Source organism: Procambarus clarkii, chromosome 72 (assembly GCF_040958095.1).
Source record: "Procambarus clarkii isolate CNS0578487 chromosome 72, FALCON_Pclarkii_2.0, whole genome shotgun sequence".
Classification (NCBI taxonomy): Eukaryota; Metazoa; Arthropoda; class Malacostraca; order Decapoda; family Cambaridae; genus Procambarus; species Procambarus clarkii.
The window spans coordinates 9,999,291-10,014,310 of record NC_091221.1 but is presented as its reverse complement, the minus strand read 5'-3'; the positions used below and the strand labels follow the sequence as shown (position 1 = coordinate 10,014,310).

Below are 15,020 nucleotides of genomic sequence, written 5' to 3'. Positions count from 1 at the left end.
ATGAGATGAAGAAAAAGTGGTTTGACGGGTGAAGAAGATGGGTTGACAGGTGAAGAAGATGGTTTGACAGGTGAAGAAGGTAGATTGAGGGATGAATAAGAAAGTATAATGATTTGTCAGGAGCAGGAGAAAGTAAGGAGGGTTTGTTCTTGAAATAAGTGAGATGGGTTATCAGGTGCAGAAAAAAAAAAAATTAGTTTGCTTCCAGTGAAGTGCAGGAGAAAGAAAGGTAGTGTATCAGGTGCTTTAGGAAATGAGACAGCGTATCAGGTGCTGGATGAAATAAATTCGTTACTTTATTCACATAAAGTAAGATCATTTGTCAGGTGAATAAAATCAGGCATTTTTTCAGGTACTCACCTATTTGTTCTGTGTGAATGCTCACACGGCTCTATATATCTATCTAGAGACTCATTTACATCACCAGAGATGTAAGGGCTGCCAGTTCGTGTTTCAGCACCTCAGTGTGGCGATCCAGAAGGGAAACGCCTGCTGTGTCCTGGGTTCCTGTCCTGAAGCTGAGAACCTCCAAGAGGTCCAGAACCTTTAAACACTCATTGTATTAACCAATGTACATCTTGTAACCTTTAAATATTTAACAAAACACAAATGTTCCTTATATGGTAGTTCATTTTCAACAAAATCAAAATGTTTATCCAGGTAAAAGTACATTATATGGAAGATGAGTTACAAGATTTATTTATTTATTTTATTTATTTATTTATATATACAGGAGTTCATACATTCTTGTACAGCCACTAACTAGTACGCGTAGCGTTTGGGCAAGTCCTTATCCTATATTCCCTGGAATACGACCCCGCGAAAAAATCGTTTAACAACCAGGTACCCATTTTACTGTTAAACAAAGGCTACAGTTAAGGATTTGCGCCCGGTAAATCCTCCCCGGCCAGGATACGAACCCAGGACAAAGCGCTCGCGAAACAACAGGCCAGCGTCTTAACCACTACACCACGGGGACTGTAAGACACGTAAAAAAAGAAAAAGAAAAGATGAGTTAAAGCCACTAATACTCGCAACGTTTTGGACAATGATAGTTGCCCGAAATGATAGTTCCCTATGTGATAGTTTCAAAGTACATTCTCATGAAATAAATGAGTGTTTGGAGCGGGCTTCAGATGAGCTGAGGTAGGATAACAGCTTTTGCTTGCAGTTTCACTTGGTACGTCATTTGACAACCCTTGTGAACCCTAGTCCTAGTTTAAAAAAAAAAGAAAGAGGAATATATTATTCTCCGATGTATATATATACATCATCGCTACCTTTTTTTTAAAGTAAATCATAGTAACCCATCGTAACCTATCCTAGCCTAACCAATTAGGTGACAGGAAACATGCCTAATTATTTCTCTTATGTCCGGGAATCGAACCCGGGATCCATCAGACTCCTCCTTACAGTCTATTCACAGTTAAATTGAAGTTGGTCTTACCATCGTCGACTAGAAGCACAACAACGTGAAAAAAAGACACGTGCAAGCTACTGTACATCTATGGGAAGGCGATCGACCTCAGAAACCTATACTTATAGCTAACCATAAACAGTCAAATGCATCCTGTAACAGTATGATAATTTATCAATTGAACTGATTATTAATTATTAATTGTTATTTTTTTAAATAGTGCATTTAATAAAAGGTATATAAGGTTTTTTTCCTGCCCGAAACGCTTTGCGTAATAGTGGCTTTAGGCATTGTATGTACTAGCTCTATCTATAAATGCATAAATTTTTGTATCACCCCTTGTATGTATGTATTTTACCTAAATAAACATTTGAATTTTGAATATATGTTTTGATGGCGTCAAGTTCAAATTTGGCGGGTTGGTTAGCCCGCAGAGGACGAGACCCGGCGAGACCAGCAGTTGGCCGTCCTCCTCGCTCCTGTGTGGCTCCCCCTGTCTTCGAGTGCGTCTCTCACGCTGGTAAGTAGCAGCTCGGTTCCTGCGGTGCTCCTGGAGCAGGCAGGTCGCCCTCGGGTGGGAATGTGTGAAGGGAGGCCAGTGGAAGAGGAGAGAGAGAGAGAGACGGGACAGGCTGCCAAGAGCTGGTGTCCCCGGCCATTATACAGGTCTCCGCCCTCACCCCTCCAGAAATCCTTCTCGGTTATATCTTGTGTTATTCTTGGTAGTTTCTTGGGGCTGGGAGGAATTGCTATACCCGGGACTGGCTCCTGAGGAGGTGAGGAGAGTTTGGTCTGATGCGCACTACTGTTTCACGGTTAACTAGGGCAGAGAACGGTGTAAAAGTGAAAATCTTTGTGACATTTAGCAGAGGCAGCTTCTATGACGCTGGAGGACCCGTCCCTGAACAATATTATACCATAAGACTCCGGTAATTTAAGTAACTACAAGACTATGAGTAAATTTTGTTAAATGAACGATTTTTTTTCTGTTTATATCTATTAACATTTAGCTGTTCATTATTGTGCAACTTTTCCTTATCAAACAAAGGAAACCAACCTATTGGAGCATGAAGTAGTCCAGGGTCTATTGGAGACGCATGTGGTGTTAATCTGTAAACTGCGCTAACTGGTAACTTAATTCTCAATTAGGTTGCAGCAAATGCTAATGTTTTTTGGTTTTATTAACCTGCCAGATGGGTTAATGAAATGATTTAGGCTGGGTAAAAGTTTTATTAGCTAATGGTATAATTTTAATATCCATTACTCGGAAGAAGCCTGCGAGTATATATACACAATCTTTCAAAATATATACAAAAGTATATATATACTTAATTATATAGGTATTCCCTATATAGTATACAGTATTTCTATACTACAGTATTACTAGGCTTGCTGAATAGGTCTGGAAATATTGGAAAATAATTTAATGGGTGTATGCCAACTTATTTTACGATAATGGTATCATAGACGGTCCTGGCTGTGTTACTTGCGTACATTGTCATTATCACAGTCGGGGTATCGATGAACACAATGTAGTTTACACAGCCACAGCACCCTACCATAATTCGGTGCCTCTATGCACCGGAAAACATTATACTCCTTTTAGAAAGTTAATTTGGGCAAAATTTCAGAATTTGGTAACCAGGATGCTGATAATGGCAACATTCTGCTTAGTTAGCAATAGGAGTGTTGTATTTGAGGCATTAGATGCAGGCATATCAAACATGTGGCCTTTTGCAAGCGCACATGCGGCCCGCACAAAGGATACTGTAATTTGGTATATATTATAATAGAAAAAATAATTTTGCAATAATATTTAAATGACTTACATTAGTTGTGGTATGTGGCCCTCATGTTAACACAAATGTGACCCATATGACTCTTGGGGGAACCTTCGGTTTCACACGCCTGTCTTTAGAGTATTTAGTCAGGTGTCGTCAGTTCACTAGTGTTGATGCTGTGCTGTGTGAAGGCCCATGATGACCAGCATATTGGTTTATGGTGTGCACAAATGTAGATAGTTATACTGTATATACATTATATGTATATGCCATAAATACTGTATATACATTATATGTATATGCCATAATAATGGCAAAGGCACAGCATTTTTCTAAGAATGTTGTCACCAATATGTGCACCATATTTTTTAGTATTCTGTATATGAAATGTGTGTACATTATAATAACAAAGGCAATGTTTTATTCTAATCAAATATACCGAGTGTCTTAGTGACATGAATGTATCTGAGCATTCCAATGTTCCATACATTTTATTATATATAAATTTCTCAAGACACGGTATTGAATAATACTTCAAAACACCGGAGTAAAAACTAGTTGGAGAAATTGGAATACAGTATGTAAAAAAATCTTCACTGCAACTCCTATCTAATGGCTGGCTGGGGGTGACCACCCCAGCCGGAGAAATTCCTCGATGAACACTTTGGAATCATAGAACTTCCATGCTTCACCATGGCCAAAGTAAGTCATATAATTTTGTATTTTTTCCATGATCATTTTAATAATATAGGAAGGACAAACATTTTGGAATTTATTTCATGTTTAGAAAGGGGGGGGGGGGTTAACTATTAAAACAGATGCACAGCCCAGAGGCTAAAATACCTAGGGCATCACTTGTTACTCTAATCTGTAATATTCCCTAGTACCAGTGGGTGGGGGGTGGGGTATTTATGAATGAATGGTAGGTTGAAGGTAGTAGATTGCTACTCCCCACAACCAGACAGATAATGAAATAATCTTTCAGCTCTTCTGTGACGTGTGGGGTCGAGCAACTTGTGTGTCCCAAGTTGGAGGCCAGATATTTTGGGCCTCCACCAAATTTGAAAAGGGATGGTCTGGAGTACAGGCTAAACATGGTTGGTTGGGGTTGTCGAATTAAAACGAACAGCCTACCAGGAATAGCCACTCGGCTGTCCACTCAGTCGACAGCTCTTGGGATTTGTAGTGCTAAGGTTCCCGGTTCGATCCCAGCAGAGGCTGAAACAAAATGGGCAGTTTCACCCTGATGCTCTGTTCACCTAGCAGTAAATAGGTACCTGGGAGTTACAGCTGCTATGGGCTGCTTCCTGGGGAATGTGTAATAAAAAGGAGGCCGTGGTCGAGAACCAGGCCGTGGGGACGCTAAGCCTCAAAATCATCTCGAGATAACCTCAAGATAACCAGGGTCATGTTTACCTCTCATGAAAGTGTGTAGGCGCTACTTGCCAACTACACTTAAGGCAATTAGGGTGCTTGTGGCTTAGTGGACTAGTGCTGGATACGTTGTCCTGGGGTTCGATTTCTGGCGCCGGCAGAAACAACAATGGGGCAAAGTTTCTTCCACCCTGATGCACTTGTTACCTAGCAGTAAATAGGTACCTGGGAGTTGAGGTATTATGGGCTGCTTCCTGGGGGGGGGGTGGAGTTATAGAAAAAATTTCTCAAGTACAGTACTGTAAATGGTAACTTCTGTATTAATATTTCATACTGCTAAACTTCTCCCACTGGCCAATGTTAGGCCAAGAAATGGGCCGGGGAAGGATGGAAATGGGAGAACAGAAGTATATTTGAATATTCATGTTCAAAACTCATTTTGTAAAGAGCTTTTGTTGAAAAAGAGAGTACTGTACATAGGTTGGGGTGGGTGGGAGAAATAGTGGAGTGAGGGTATATATTGATGTTGATATTCACAACTCGTTTTGTAATGGGTTTTTGGGTTTTCAGATACAGTAGTTTACAACTATCAGTTGAGGCATGGGTCCCAGGAAGAAATCATCTTTGAGCCGCGACTCCTTGGCAAGCCGTCGAAAGAAGGCGAAAAGAGCGCAGAAGCGTGCCGAGTTAAGGAAGGCTCAGCAAGCACTTGATGCTGAAAGGCATGCATCTTCAAGAGACTGCGAGTCTGTGGAACACACACATTCTCAGCAAGCTGATGATGCTGATAGGCGTGCATCTTCAGTAGACAGGGAGTCTATGGAACAGACACAAGCTTGGCAAGCTCTTGATGCTGAAAGGAATGCATCTTCAATAGAAAAGAAGTCTGTGGAACAGAAACAAACTTGGGAAGCTGTTTATGCTGAAAGGCATGCATATATAGTTCATATATAATAATTAATAATAATAATACTGTAATAATTAATTTTGTTGGGACAGATAGCCAATGTATATATATATATACATGTCAGGCCTATTTCAAGGTCTTTCCCCAAGGTTGCAACTCTACAATAAGCTAACTCCAGGGTACCTACCCAGGTAGTAACCTATATTAACTGCTAGGTGAACAGGGGAGTAGGTGATAAGAAACACTTCAGTCATTTGTCACACCCAGGATTCGAACCCCAAATTCCTGAATGCGAGTTGAACGAATACTACTATTCTGACGACAATATCTTCGAGATGGACTCTGGAAAGTGGGAAGCAAAGAGGGGGGAGGACAAATTGGGGAACCAAGGGGATAGAAAGGGAGGGGTCATGGTGAGGGGGATCCAGATGCACTTGGGTAAATGCATTCTATATATACAGTATACAAATAGAAATATCTGTTCAAGGTTGTAGGGTAAGATGACGGGGTGGGAAAGGAGTGAGGCGGAGGGAGGCAAAATGTGAGGGGTTGGGGGGGAAGAAAGTGTTGGGGGGAGGGGAGACGCATCCTGGACACTGTTTGGGTACCCCTCCTAGTAAAAAAAAAAAAAAAATATGGAAACTTGCACATTATCAACATAAATCAGTGAAAAGAAAATGAACACGACTTTCATACTTTTCCAGCAGGTAATTTCCCAAAAATGAAGATACAATATTTGCAGTCTGTAATTAATGTTTTGAGTGGCAAGTAGTTAGTTGGCTGATGTGATTTCTGGATGGTCCCCTGATAAGCTGTTAAGCACTGCTAAAAAAAATACTGATAATGGAAAAAAATTTAAATTTCAAGACTGATGCACCATTGGAACACTAAAGTGCTAATTAACATGTTAGTGTTCTGGGATTTTGTCGTTTTCAACGCCTTGCTACAGCTAACTAAAGTTATCAGCTTCCCCACTCCTCCCCCAGACATCAGAAATAAATGTTAAGAGATAAAGGATTTTTTTTTCTTTAAACCTTACATGTTGTCAAATGTTTAGAACTTAAGTCATTTCTGGGAGGTTTAGAAAATTATATTACCATCCTGATTCAAGGTGTGTTGTAGTTTTGAAATTATTGTACAGTAATTTGATCCATCCTATTTTTGGTGTTAGTAAATGTGTTGAGAGGTAGTTTCTACCATATTGAGGCATAGTATGTGTGCGTTAGATGCATGATTGTTAGACTTGTAATCCAGTCTTGTTCCTTGTATGCCTGAAACTACATTTTGGTTCTTTGTGCAAATGCATATTTGCAAATGAATGTGCACATCCCTGTAACATATTTGCAGATTTGTACTTCAGAGCTGGTGTTTGCAAACTGATTTTCTGTCATCCATATATTTTTGGCATTTCCATTTCTCTTTAAGTTTCCCCTGTTCCCATTGTGGCTATATATTTGTGCTTCAGCTGTAATGTAAATTAATTGGGGGTACAGCTTTCCACAGTTATTATAACTCAAGGCATGTGTCCTGTAGTTCACTGTATTTTATACCAATCTATTGGTGGTCCCCAACCAAGTCTCCGATTGTAGGGACTTTGAGAAAACAAACAATAGCTGGAGAATGCTGTTAGCCAATGGGCATTAGGTTGGAGGTGCACGGAAATTTCAAAATTGACATAATACCAGACACGTAGCACCAAACATCTATTTTATTGGATTAACACAAGTGTTCTAGATTTGTGGAAAAAAATTATTTTTCCCAAGTGTCTAATCAGGAGGATATTTGATGTAAACTTTTTATTTGTAGTTTATCTAGCCTAGAAAATGCTTGAGAAATATGTTTGACCAGACCACACTCGTCCCTTCACCTTCTAGTGTGTAGTATGGTCAAACTACTTCAGCCACGTTATTGTGACTCGATGCCTGCGTTTGAGAAATATAATAAACCTAACTTCTTTCTGAACTTGTATTGATTAGTGAAGTTTCCTTAGATTTGTACCTACAATACATCTATAAGTAAATTACCTTCAAAAGTTGTAAACATGTCCACTGAGCATAGGCTGTACAAGGGCAGTGAATAAATAACCACCACAAGTATGAGATGAGGTCCTGATGCAGAGGCATCAGGACCAATTTCTTAGACCTTAGTGAAAGTGGTTATAAAACTGAGTGAGCTGCCGGACACTTGCAAATTTTGCCTTGGAGTTGGGTGGCTAGAGATACAGTAAATCTTTGTAATTTACTCCAGTTTTAGAAGTCACTCTAGTTATCCTTAGTTAAGGGTTATTGATAAGAATTAATTTTGCCCAACCACTTTGACTGGGCAGTAGTGTGACAGGTTGGCATTCAATCCCTGACAGTTAGTCACCATTCTTTTCCTGTCCTCTGAAATCCTTATTATATCCCTTGCAAGTGCTATAGTCATAATGGCATAGTGATTTCTCCTGATAATTACCTAATTAATGGCTGCAGTGATTGGATTTTGGCATGTTTGGTTTGTGAAGGAAGGAAGGTACAGGGAATGAGTAAAGATGTGCACACACTTTTAGGGATATGATTAAGGAAGGTGTTATACAAAGAGTTGTGAAATGAGCAGCATTTAGGGATTTTACTACTATACATTTATAATTTACTTGTATTGCAGATTTGATATAATGTCTGGAATTGCAATTGCTCGACTTGCCGAGGAGAGAAAGGCATGGAGAAAAGACCATCCGTTTGTAAGTAGCATTTTTAATTGTATTATAAAACTGTAGTGCACCCAAGAGATTATATTTAGACAGGAAAAGTGGGGTCATGAAGATGGGGGGGGGGAATTAATTGCCTATTACTGTACTGTTCGATCAAACTGATTTACACCAGATTCATTCAACAGCAAATAGTTGTTGCATTTTGAAGCTTGCTATATTTTTATACAAATATAAATAATAAATTTTACACATACAAATGGTAATAAACATTTTGGTTGCTTCTTTTTAACCTAAATTTTTAGCCAAAATATTCAATACTGTATTAAGTAAAATTTTAACTTAAACCCAATTCAATGTGTATTGATGGATCTAGTTATTTGGCATTTTCACACATACAAGTACCGTACTTGGATTGTCCCACATCCTAGCTACTAAGCAATTTTTTAAAGGAAGTTTTATGAATGGTGAACCAAATAAAACCTAATAGAATTTGATTTAATCATGTTTAATTGCTTTCCTGCAGCCCCAATTCCTCTTGTTGTAACCTTTTACAAGAGCCTTTAAAAATGCTACTGGAGAAATTGTTCACATTGAGCATTATTTATAGTGACCATTTCTCTCTTTTTAAAGCTAGTTGTAAATTATAAATTAAGTTCTATAAAAGCATTATTATGCCTTGCAGACATAAATAACGGCATGTTCTTATTTTTTAAGCAAAAGATAATTTTGGAGGGCAGTACAAAATTTCTTTATCTGCCTTTTGGATGTTCCTGTTATAGATGTGGAGTATGAACTAGTATGTACTGTACATTTATTTTATTAAATGACGTCTTGCATTCCAGGGCTTCATTGCACGACCTACAAAGAATCCCGAGGGAACATTAAACCTAATGAATTGGGAATGTGCAATTCCAGGGAAGAAGGGAGTAAGTATTTTATATATATTGGCTATACATAATCTTTCTCTCTCTCGCTTTCTTTTAACCCTTCTTTAAATTGATTAGTTTTCATAAGGAAACTGCTCACTAATCCTGCTCAGCTGGATGAGCACCCAAAACTTGCATGGAGAGAAGTTGACCGAAGATTTCATCTTCTTGAGATTATCTTGAGATGATTTCGGGGCTTTAGTGTCCCCGCGGCCCGGTCTTCGACCAGGCCTCCACCCCCAGGAAGCAGCCCGTGACAGCTGACTAACACCCAGGTACCTATTTACTGCTAGGTAACAGGGGCATAGGGTGAAAGAAACTCTGCCCATTGTTCCTCGCCGGCGCCCGGGATCGAACCCAGGACCACAGGATCACAAGTCCCGCGTGCTGTCCGCTCGGCCGACCGGCTCCTTCATTCACTAATTATTTTATTATAGCTTATAGCTTTATGTATAACTGGTTCACGACAGAATCACGTCTTTTGTTTTAACCATTTCATAAAAAAAATAATAAAATTGAAGAACAAACATTCACTAAGCTTTCATGAAGTAAAAATATTTCCTGATCAATCACATTGGAATGCTAGACTCTCTTGTTTTATGTTGTACGGTTGACGTTTGAACTGAAGAACTTTAATTCTTTACATATTTGACTTTAAACTAAATGTGTTAGTAGCTTAATTGGAAATATTGTGTAACTTGAAAAATTATAGTACTCAACAGGTACTGTATTTGATAAACTTGGTTTTGACTGATGTAGATGTTTATCAAGGTTGTGAAAGCTTTTCAGTTTTAACTTTTTTTTTTTTTTTTGTCACAAGGATGTTGTATTTTAGTTTATCTGACTAGTAGCATCCTCCACTTTCATAGTCTTGCCCAAATCTGCCTAGTTGTGCTTGCAGGGGTTGAAATTCATCTCTTTGGACCCACCTTTGAATCAATTAACTAGTGAACTGTTCCCTGAGCCTATTGGGCTCTTATGTCTCCATTTAAAACTGTGTATGGAGTCTGGTTCCACCATATAACTTCCTAGTGCATTCCATTGGTTAATTACTGACACACAATTTTCTAGTGTCTATGGCTCATTTGGGTACAAAGTTTCCACCCATATCCTTGTTTGTGTACCACCTGTGCTAAATAATTTGTCATCCTGACAAATTATGGGGCCTGACAGCTGAGTGGACAGTGCTTTGGATTCGTAGTCCTGAGGTTCCACGTTCAATCCCCGGTGGAGGCGGAAACAAATGGGCAGTATCTTTCACCCTGATTCCCCTGTTACCTAGCAGTAAATAGGTACCTGGTAGTTAGACACCTGCTACAGGCTACTTCCTGGGGATGTGTATCAAAAAGGAGGCCTAGTCGAGGACCGGGCCACGAGGCCACTAAGCCCTGAAATCGTCTCTTTCCCCATTCAATTTCCGCGAGAATTTCGTAGGTGGTAATCATGGCTCTCCTAGCTCTTTTGTCTTCTAGTGATTAATTTTAGTAGTCTTTTTTTGTAGCTCGTATCTCTCGGCTGTGGTACTAGTCTGGTGGTATACATCTGAACCTTCTCTGCCTTGTTTGACTTGATACTAGACTTTTAAAGCAAGGTACTCAATGAAGTGCTTTGATTTTGAACCTAAATTTGTGTATTGAAGAAATGTTGGTATAAAATGTCAGACAATGGCATGATTGCCAGAATTTATAGGACATGAAAAAATGGTTGATGCTGTAAAACTTAGACACTTTTTAATAATTAAGTCATTGACAAATTTCAATCCTTTACAAAAGACGCCTTGGGAGAGTGGTCTGTATCGTCTACGCATGATCTTCAAGGATGACTATCCATCCACACCACCAAAGTGCAAGTTTGAGCCACCCTTGTTTCATCCCAATGTTTACCCATCAGGTATGTTACCCAGTGTTTTGGGATTTCCTTGTTTCAATTAAATTTTAGCCAAATTTAGTTTTATTGCTTAAAATTGTGAACAATACATATAAGGTAATATGGTTGTTTCTTGGTAATTATATCTTGGCAGTGAGATGTTTTAGGTCAAGCAAAAGGAGTATTTACCAATGTGCTCTAGCACAGTGGTGTTGGTATATTGAAGGCTTTATTATATGTAGGTTTTCTGTATTGTAGGATTCAAGTATTACTTTATTAAACTCCATGGAGGATCAAAAGTACATAGTATTATGAACCTTTTAACATAAATGAGTGGTATTCATTGCCAATTTGGGACATAACATATTGTATGGCTATAATCTGCAAGAGACTTTCCAATTAATTTTGAACAAATTGATATACCTTTGGGGGGGGATGGTTGAATATAGCAAATTAATCTGAAGGTTTAAGTGTTCCTCATCAACTTAATATTTGAAAGATTACCTATTGAATGTGTTTAGAATCATTTTTTAGCTTGATTAGGGTCCAAAATAACTAGTTTGAAAAATGGGAACCCCCCAAAATAACCATAACTTAGAACCATAAGTTGCATTTATCTGAAACTTTGATTTTTGGGTAGTTGTAAACCACCTTGTAGGAGAGTTGAAAGAAGGGTGGTGTCATTTTCACTTGATTTTGTCATGGAATAAATAGCCCAGGTACCAATCTGTAAATGATCATTCAGTACACTATGGTAGTTGGGTTGTTTATCCTGTCACAATTTAGTCTGTTAAATGTGTAAATGTTATAAAACCATGTGTATACAATAATTTGATCTTCGTAGGAACTGTGTGCTTGTCACTATTAGACGAGGAGAAGGATTGGAGGCCAGCCATTACCATCAAACAGATTCTATTGGGAATACAGGACCTGCTCAATGACCCCAACATAAAGGACCCTGCTCAGGCTGAAGCGTACACAATTTATTGGTAAGCTTCAACAAACTTTATGAAGCAAGCATGTTATGCACTCAAATTGTATTTATTCCCAAGGAGTTAATTGCTTGTACACTAGGGATGCATTTTGAGGAGAGGAAACACAGGATTCAAATCTGGGGTGGATTTGAATACTTGGGGATGGACGGTAGGCTGACAGTATTGATTCATGCACGTCGGCGTTCAATTCCCGATTGTCCAAGTGGTTGGGCATTTTCCCTTTCCCCTGTCCCATCCCAAATCCCTATCCTGATATCTTTCAAAGTAATATGTAATGTGACAACTTGGCACTCTCTTGATATAGTTCCCTTTCCTCCCCCCCCCCCTTCTTTATAGTAACCATAGTACTGTAATTTAGCCATAAGTCATGGGTAACCCCTCCCGTGGCCTCTTCCCCCCCCCCCCCCTTTAAGAGAATTTTGCCATTACGATCATGTATATATTTGTGTTGAAACCTACCATACTGGTAGACTATTGTGCCCTACATGGTTTCTGGATGTTTGGCTCCTTAGGTGTTGGGGAAACTATTATTCATTGGTTCATATTTTTGGTATACCACAGTGCATTAAAATCTGTTTTGGGAGTTGGTAGTAGGGTGAGGTGTTGTTTTATTTGGCTCTCTGTTTTGGTAAAGCCCTCATTTCAGGGTGCAGCTTGTCAAGCGGTAACTGCTTCGCAGGACAGGGTGTCCCATTTTCGTCTCCAGTCTTGGTTGGACTCGGATACTCTGTAGTTGGAACGTTTGGTTGTGCAGACCTACTCAAAGTTTGCACCCTCATTGTCTTTTGCTCTGGGAGGTCTGGGCTACGAGTGCCTTGTCTGAGATTCCTGCTTAGATTCTGCCTTGGTGGAGCTGTTGTGATTTGGAGGGGGGGGGTACTTTTTATGCAAATCTACCTTTTTGCACTCTACCATGACCAAACTATAAAACATAAATTTACTAATTTCCTCCACTCTTAATTTTCTCTAAAATCTAAAGCTCTTATTATTTATTGAAATTTTCCCCCCAAAAAAGAATGTGGCATTCAAATGAAGCAACACTATAACCTTTTATACTCTGCAGGAAGGTACTCCAATTCTGAAGCATACTTGTGGTTCTATTCATAGTTGTGGAATGCATCTCTCAGACCACTTGGATTAGCTTCGATGTTTTTCCCCAGAAGTTTTATTTAGTAGTGCTATGATTATATTAATTTACTATAAAAGTTTACAAACACAGATTGTGAATCAATGTTTTAACATTTATATAATATTGAAGTACAGCACAATCGACTTGATAATGGTCCAGTACGGACCAAAACGACGTTTTCTTCAGCTTCTGGTGTGTGGTTTGCTCATATCTTCAGCCACGCTATTGACTCATCATCTACATTGAAGTACAGTATTGATATCTGTACACCTTGTTAACAATAAGCAATTGTAAATGATTGCAGATTTTTTCATGGTTTTAGGTTAATATTTACCCATGTGGATGTAGTGCAACCATACTTACGTAAGTTGCATAAGAACTTGATATAAATGACCTTGGGGATCAATGTATAACTGAACACTTAACTGTTAAGGTCTGAAGCTGTTCCACCAAGAACCTCCTGTCACTTCACCCGTTTATGCAACACCACACAACCACCTTAGCATTTCTAACCCAAAACTTCACTATACTTCCCACATGACCATTTATCTGGGTCATCTCTTATGTGAAGATTATTACCAGCTGTTGTACTTGTTGGCCACATCATGGCTTGCATCTTTTTGGCACTATCCAAACATTCTAAACTTGCATAACAATTAGTTTATTATCCATAAAGGACAATGCTTATCCAACAGATATCGTTGGGTGTTTAAGCAGTACAGCCAAAGGCTTTGTGCTCTTGCAAAGTAAGGTTTTAAATATCATTAAGTAGTGCAATAATATGCACACCTGATAATGGGGCATTGGATACTTGAGACAAGTCACATGATCATTATGTAGAGTACAGGCTCTTAATAAGACTCGACTACATTATGTTTCATGACTAACAGGAATGCAGTTGATAGTGAAAGTTTGACTTTAGTGGATGGTTCAATGAGTAGTGTTTTCATGTTCTGTATAAAGTTACTTTAGGCAGATACTCATTGTGGAATAATTTTATTTTTCAGTCAAAATCGATTGGAATACGAGAAGAGAGTACGAGCACAAGCTAAAGCAATGTCGGCACCATTCGAGTAAGTGTTGGTTGCAAGCAAACATGGTGGGGGAAAACCTTAGTATGGATAAATGCTGCTTTTGCAGCAGTAGCTAACAACTGGCACCGAAGATTATTCTTGTTTAATGCAAGGTGTAAGTGAAGTTAGTGGGAGGAAGATTTTAAGATTGCACACAGGATTATGCACATTCTTAATGTGTGTTCTGGAATTTTGTTTTAGCTTTACAATGGACCTTTCATTCCATTCTCAGTCATGAGTGACTTACTTTATTTTATAGTGAACCACAGATGTTAACCTCATATTTTGGATTCATTATTCTCATGCCATACTGTATGTTACAGTACATATATATAAAAAAAAAAATATAAAAAAAATGCACACCTGGGACATACAAGTCTATCTCTAAAAACAAACAAAAAAAAAACTCCTTATGTACCTGTTTTTTTTTTTTCTCTCCTCTCTCTCTCTCTCTCTCTCTCTCTCTCTCTCTCTCTCTCGTGCAGAGTCAATACTTGAATTGATGTTAAATTAATAAACTATTTTTACCAATATGCTGTGTTTTCAATTGCCAAAGATAATTTACATGAACAGTGTCATTTTTACCGAGTTACAGCAATGAGCATTTTGCCTATTATACTTTGTCCCCGTTTTATGTTTAAAGTTTTGTTTGAAAGCAATTAAGGTAATTTATTGTTCCACAATGCTATACTAGTATATATTTATACACACGCTAAATATTTTGGGGAATTATTAACATTTAGAACAGTTTGAATGTATTAATATGATTTTAAGTGTGCAACTTTCCTGTTGATTGACAGTATGTACCATTTGCTTCTATCAACATTGCAACCCTGTTGATAGAATATCAACCATAGGTTACC

General features: G+C 38.5%; 1 protein-coding gene across 1 annotated transcript; it reads left to right on the top strand.

The window, feature by feature from the left end:
* Nucleotides 1–1,868: 1,868 nt before the first annotated feature.
* lwr (ubiquitin conjugating enzyme lesswright) lies at nucleotides 1,869–14,690 on the top strand. The gene is made up of 7 exons (XM_045767538.2): nucleotides 1,869–1,937; nucleotides 5,143–5,501; nucleotides 8,123–8,198; nucleotides 9,011–9,094; nucleotides 10,867–10,984; nucleotides 11,805–11,949; nucleotides 14,092–14,690. The coding sequence occupies exons 2-7, from the start codon at nucleotides 5,173–5,175 to the stop codon at nucleotides 14,159–14,161; spliced, it is 822 nt and encodes a 273-aa protein (XP_045623494.1). The 5' UTR covers nucleotides 1,869–1,937; nucleotides 5,143–5,172; the 3' UTR covers nucleotides 14,162–14,690.
* The last annotated feature ends 330 nt before the right edge of the window (nucleotides 14,691–15,020 follow it).

Bases quoted from the DNA above. Each gene is read 5' to 3' on its own strand.
- lwr (XM_045767538.2), top strand. From the start codon at position 5,173: ATGGGTCCCAGGAAGAAATCATCTTTGAGCCGCGACTCCTTGGCAAGC. The intron at 9,095-10,866 runs GTAAGTATTTTA...CCTTTACAAAAG, and splicing joins CAATTCCAGGGAAGAAGGGA to ACGCCTTGGGAGAGTGGTCT. The intron at 11,950-14,091 runs GTAAGCTTCAAC...TTTATTTTTCAG, and splicing joins GAAGCGTACACAATTTATTG to TCAAAATCGATTGGAATACG.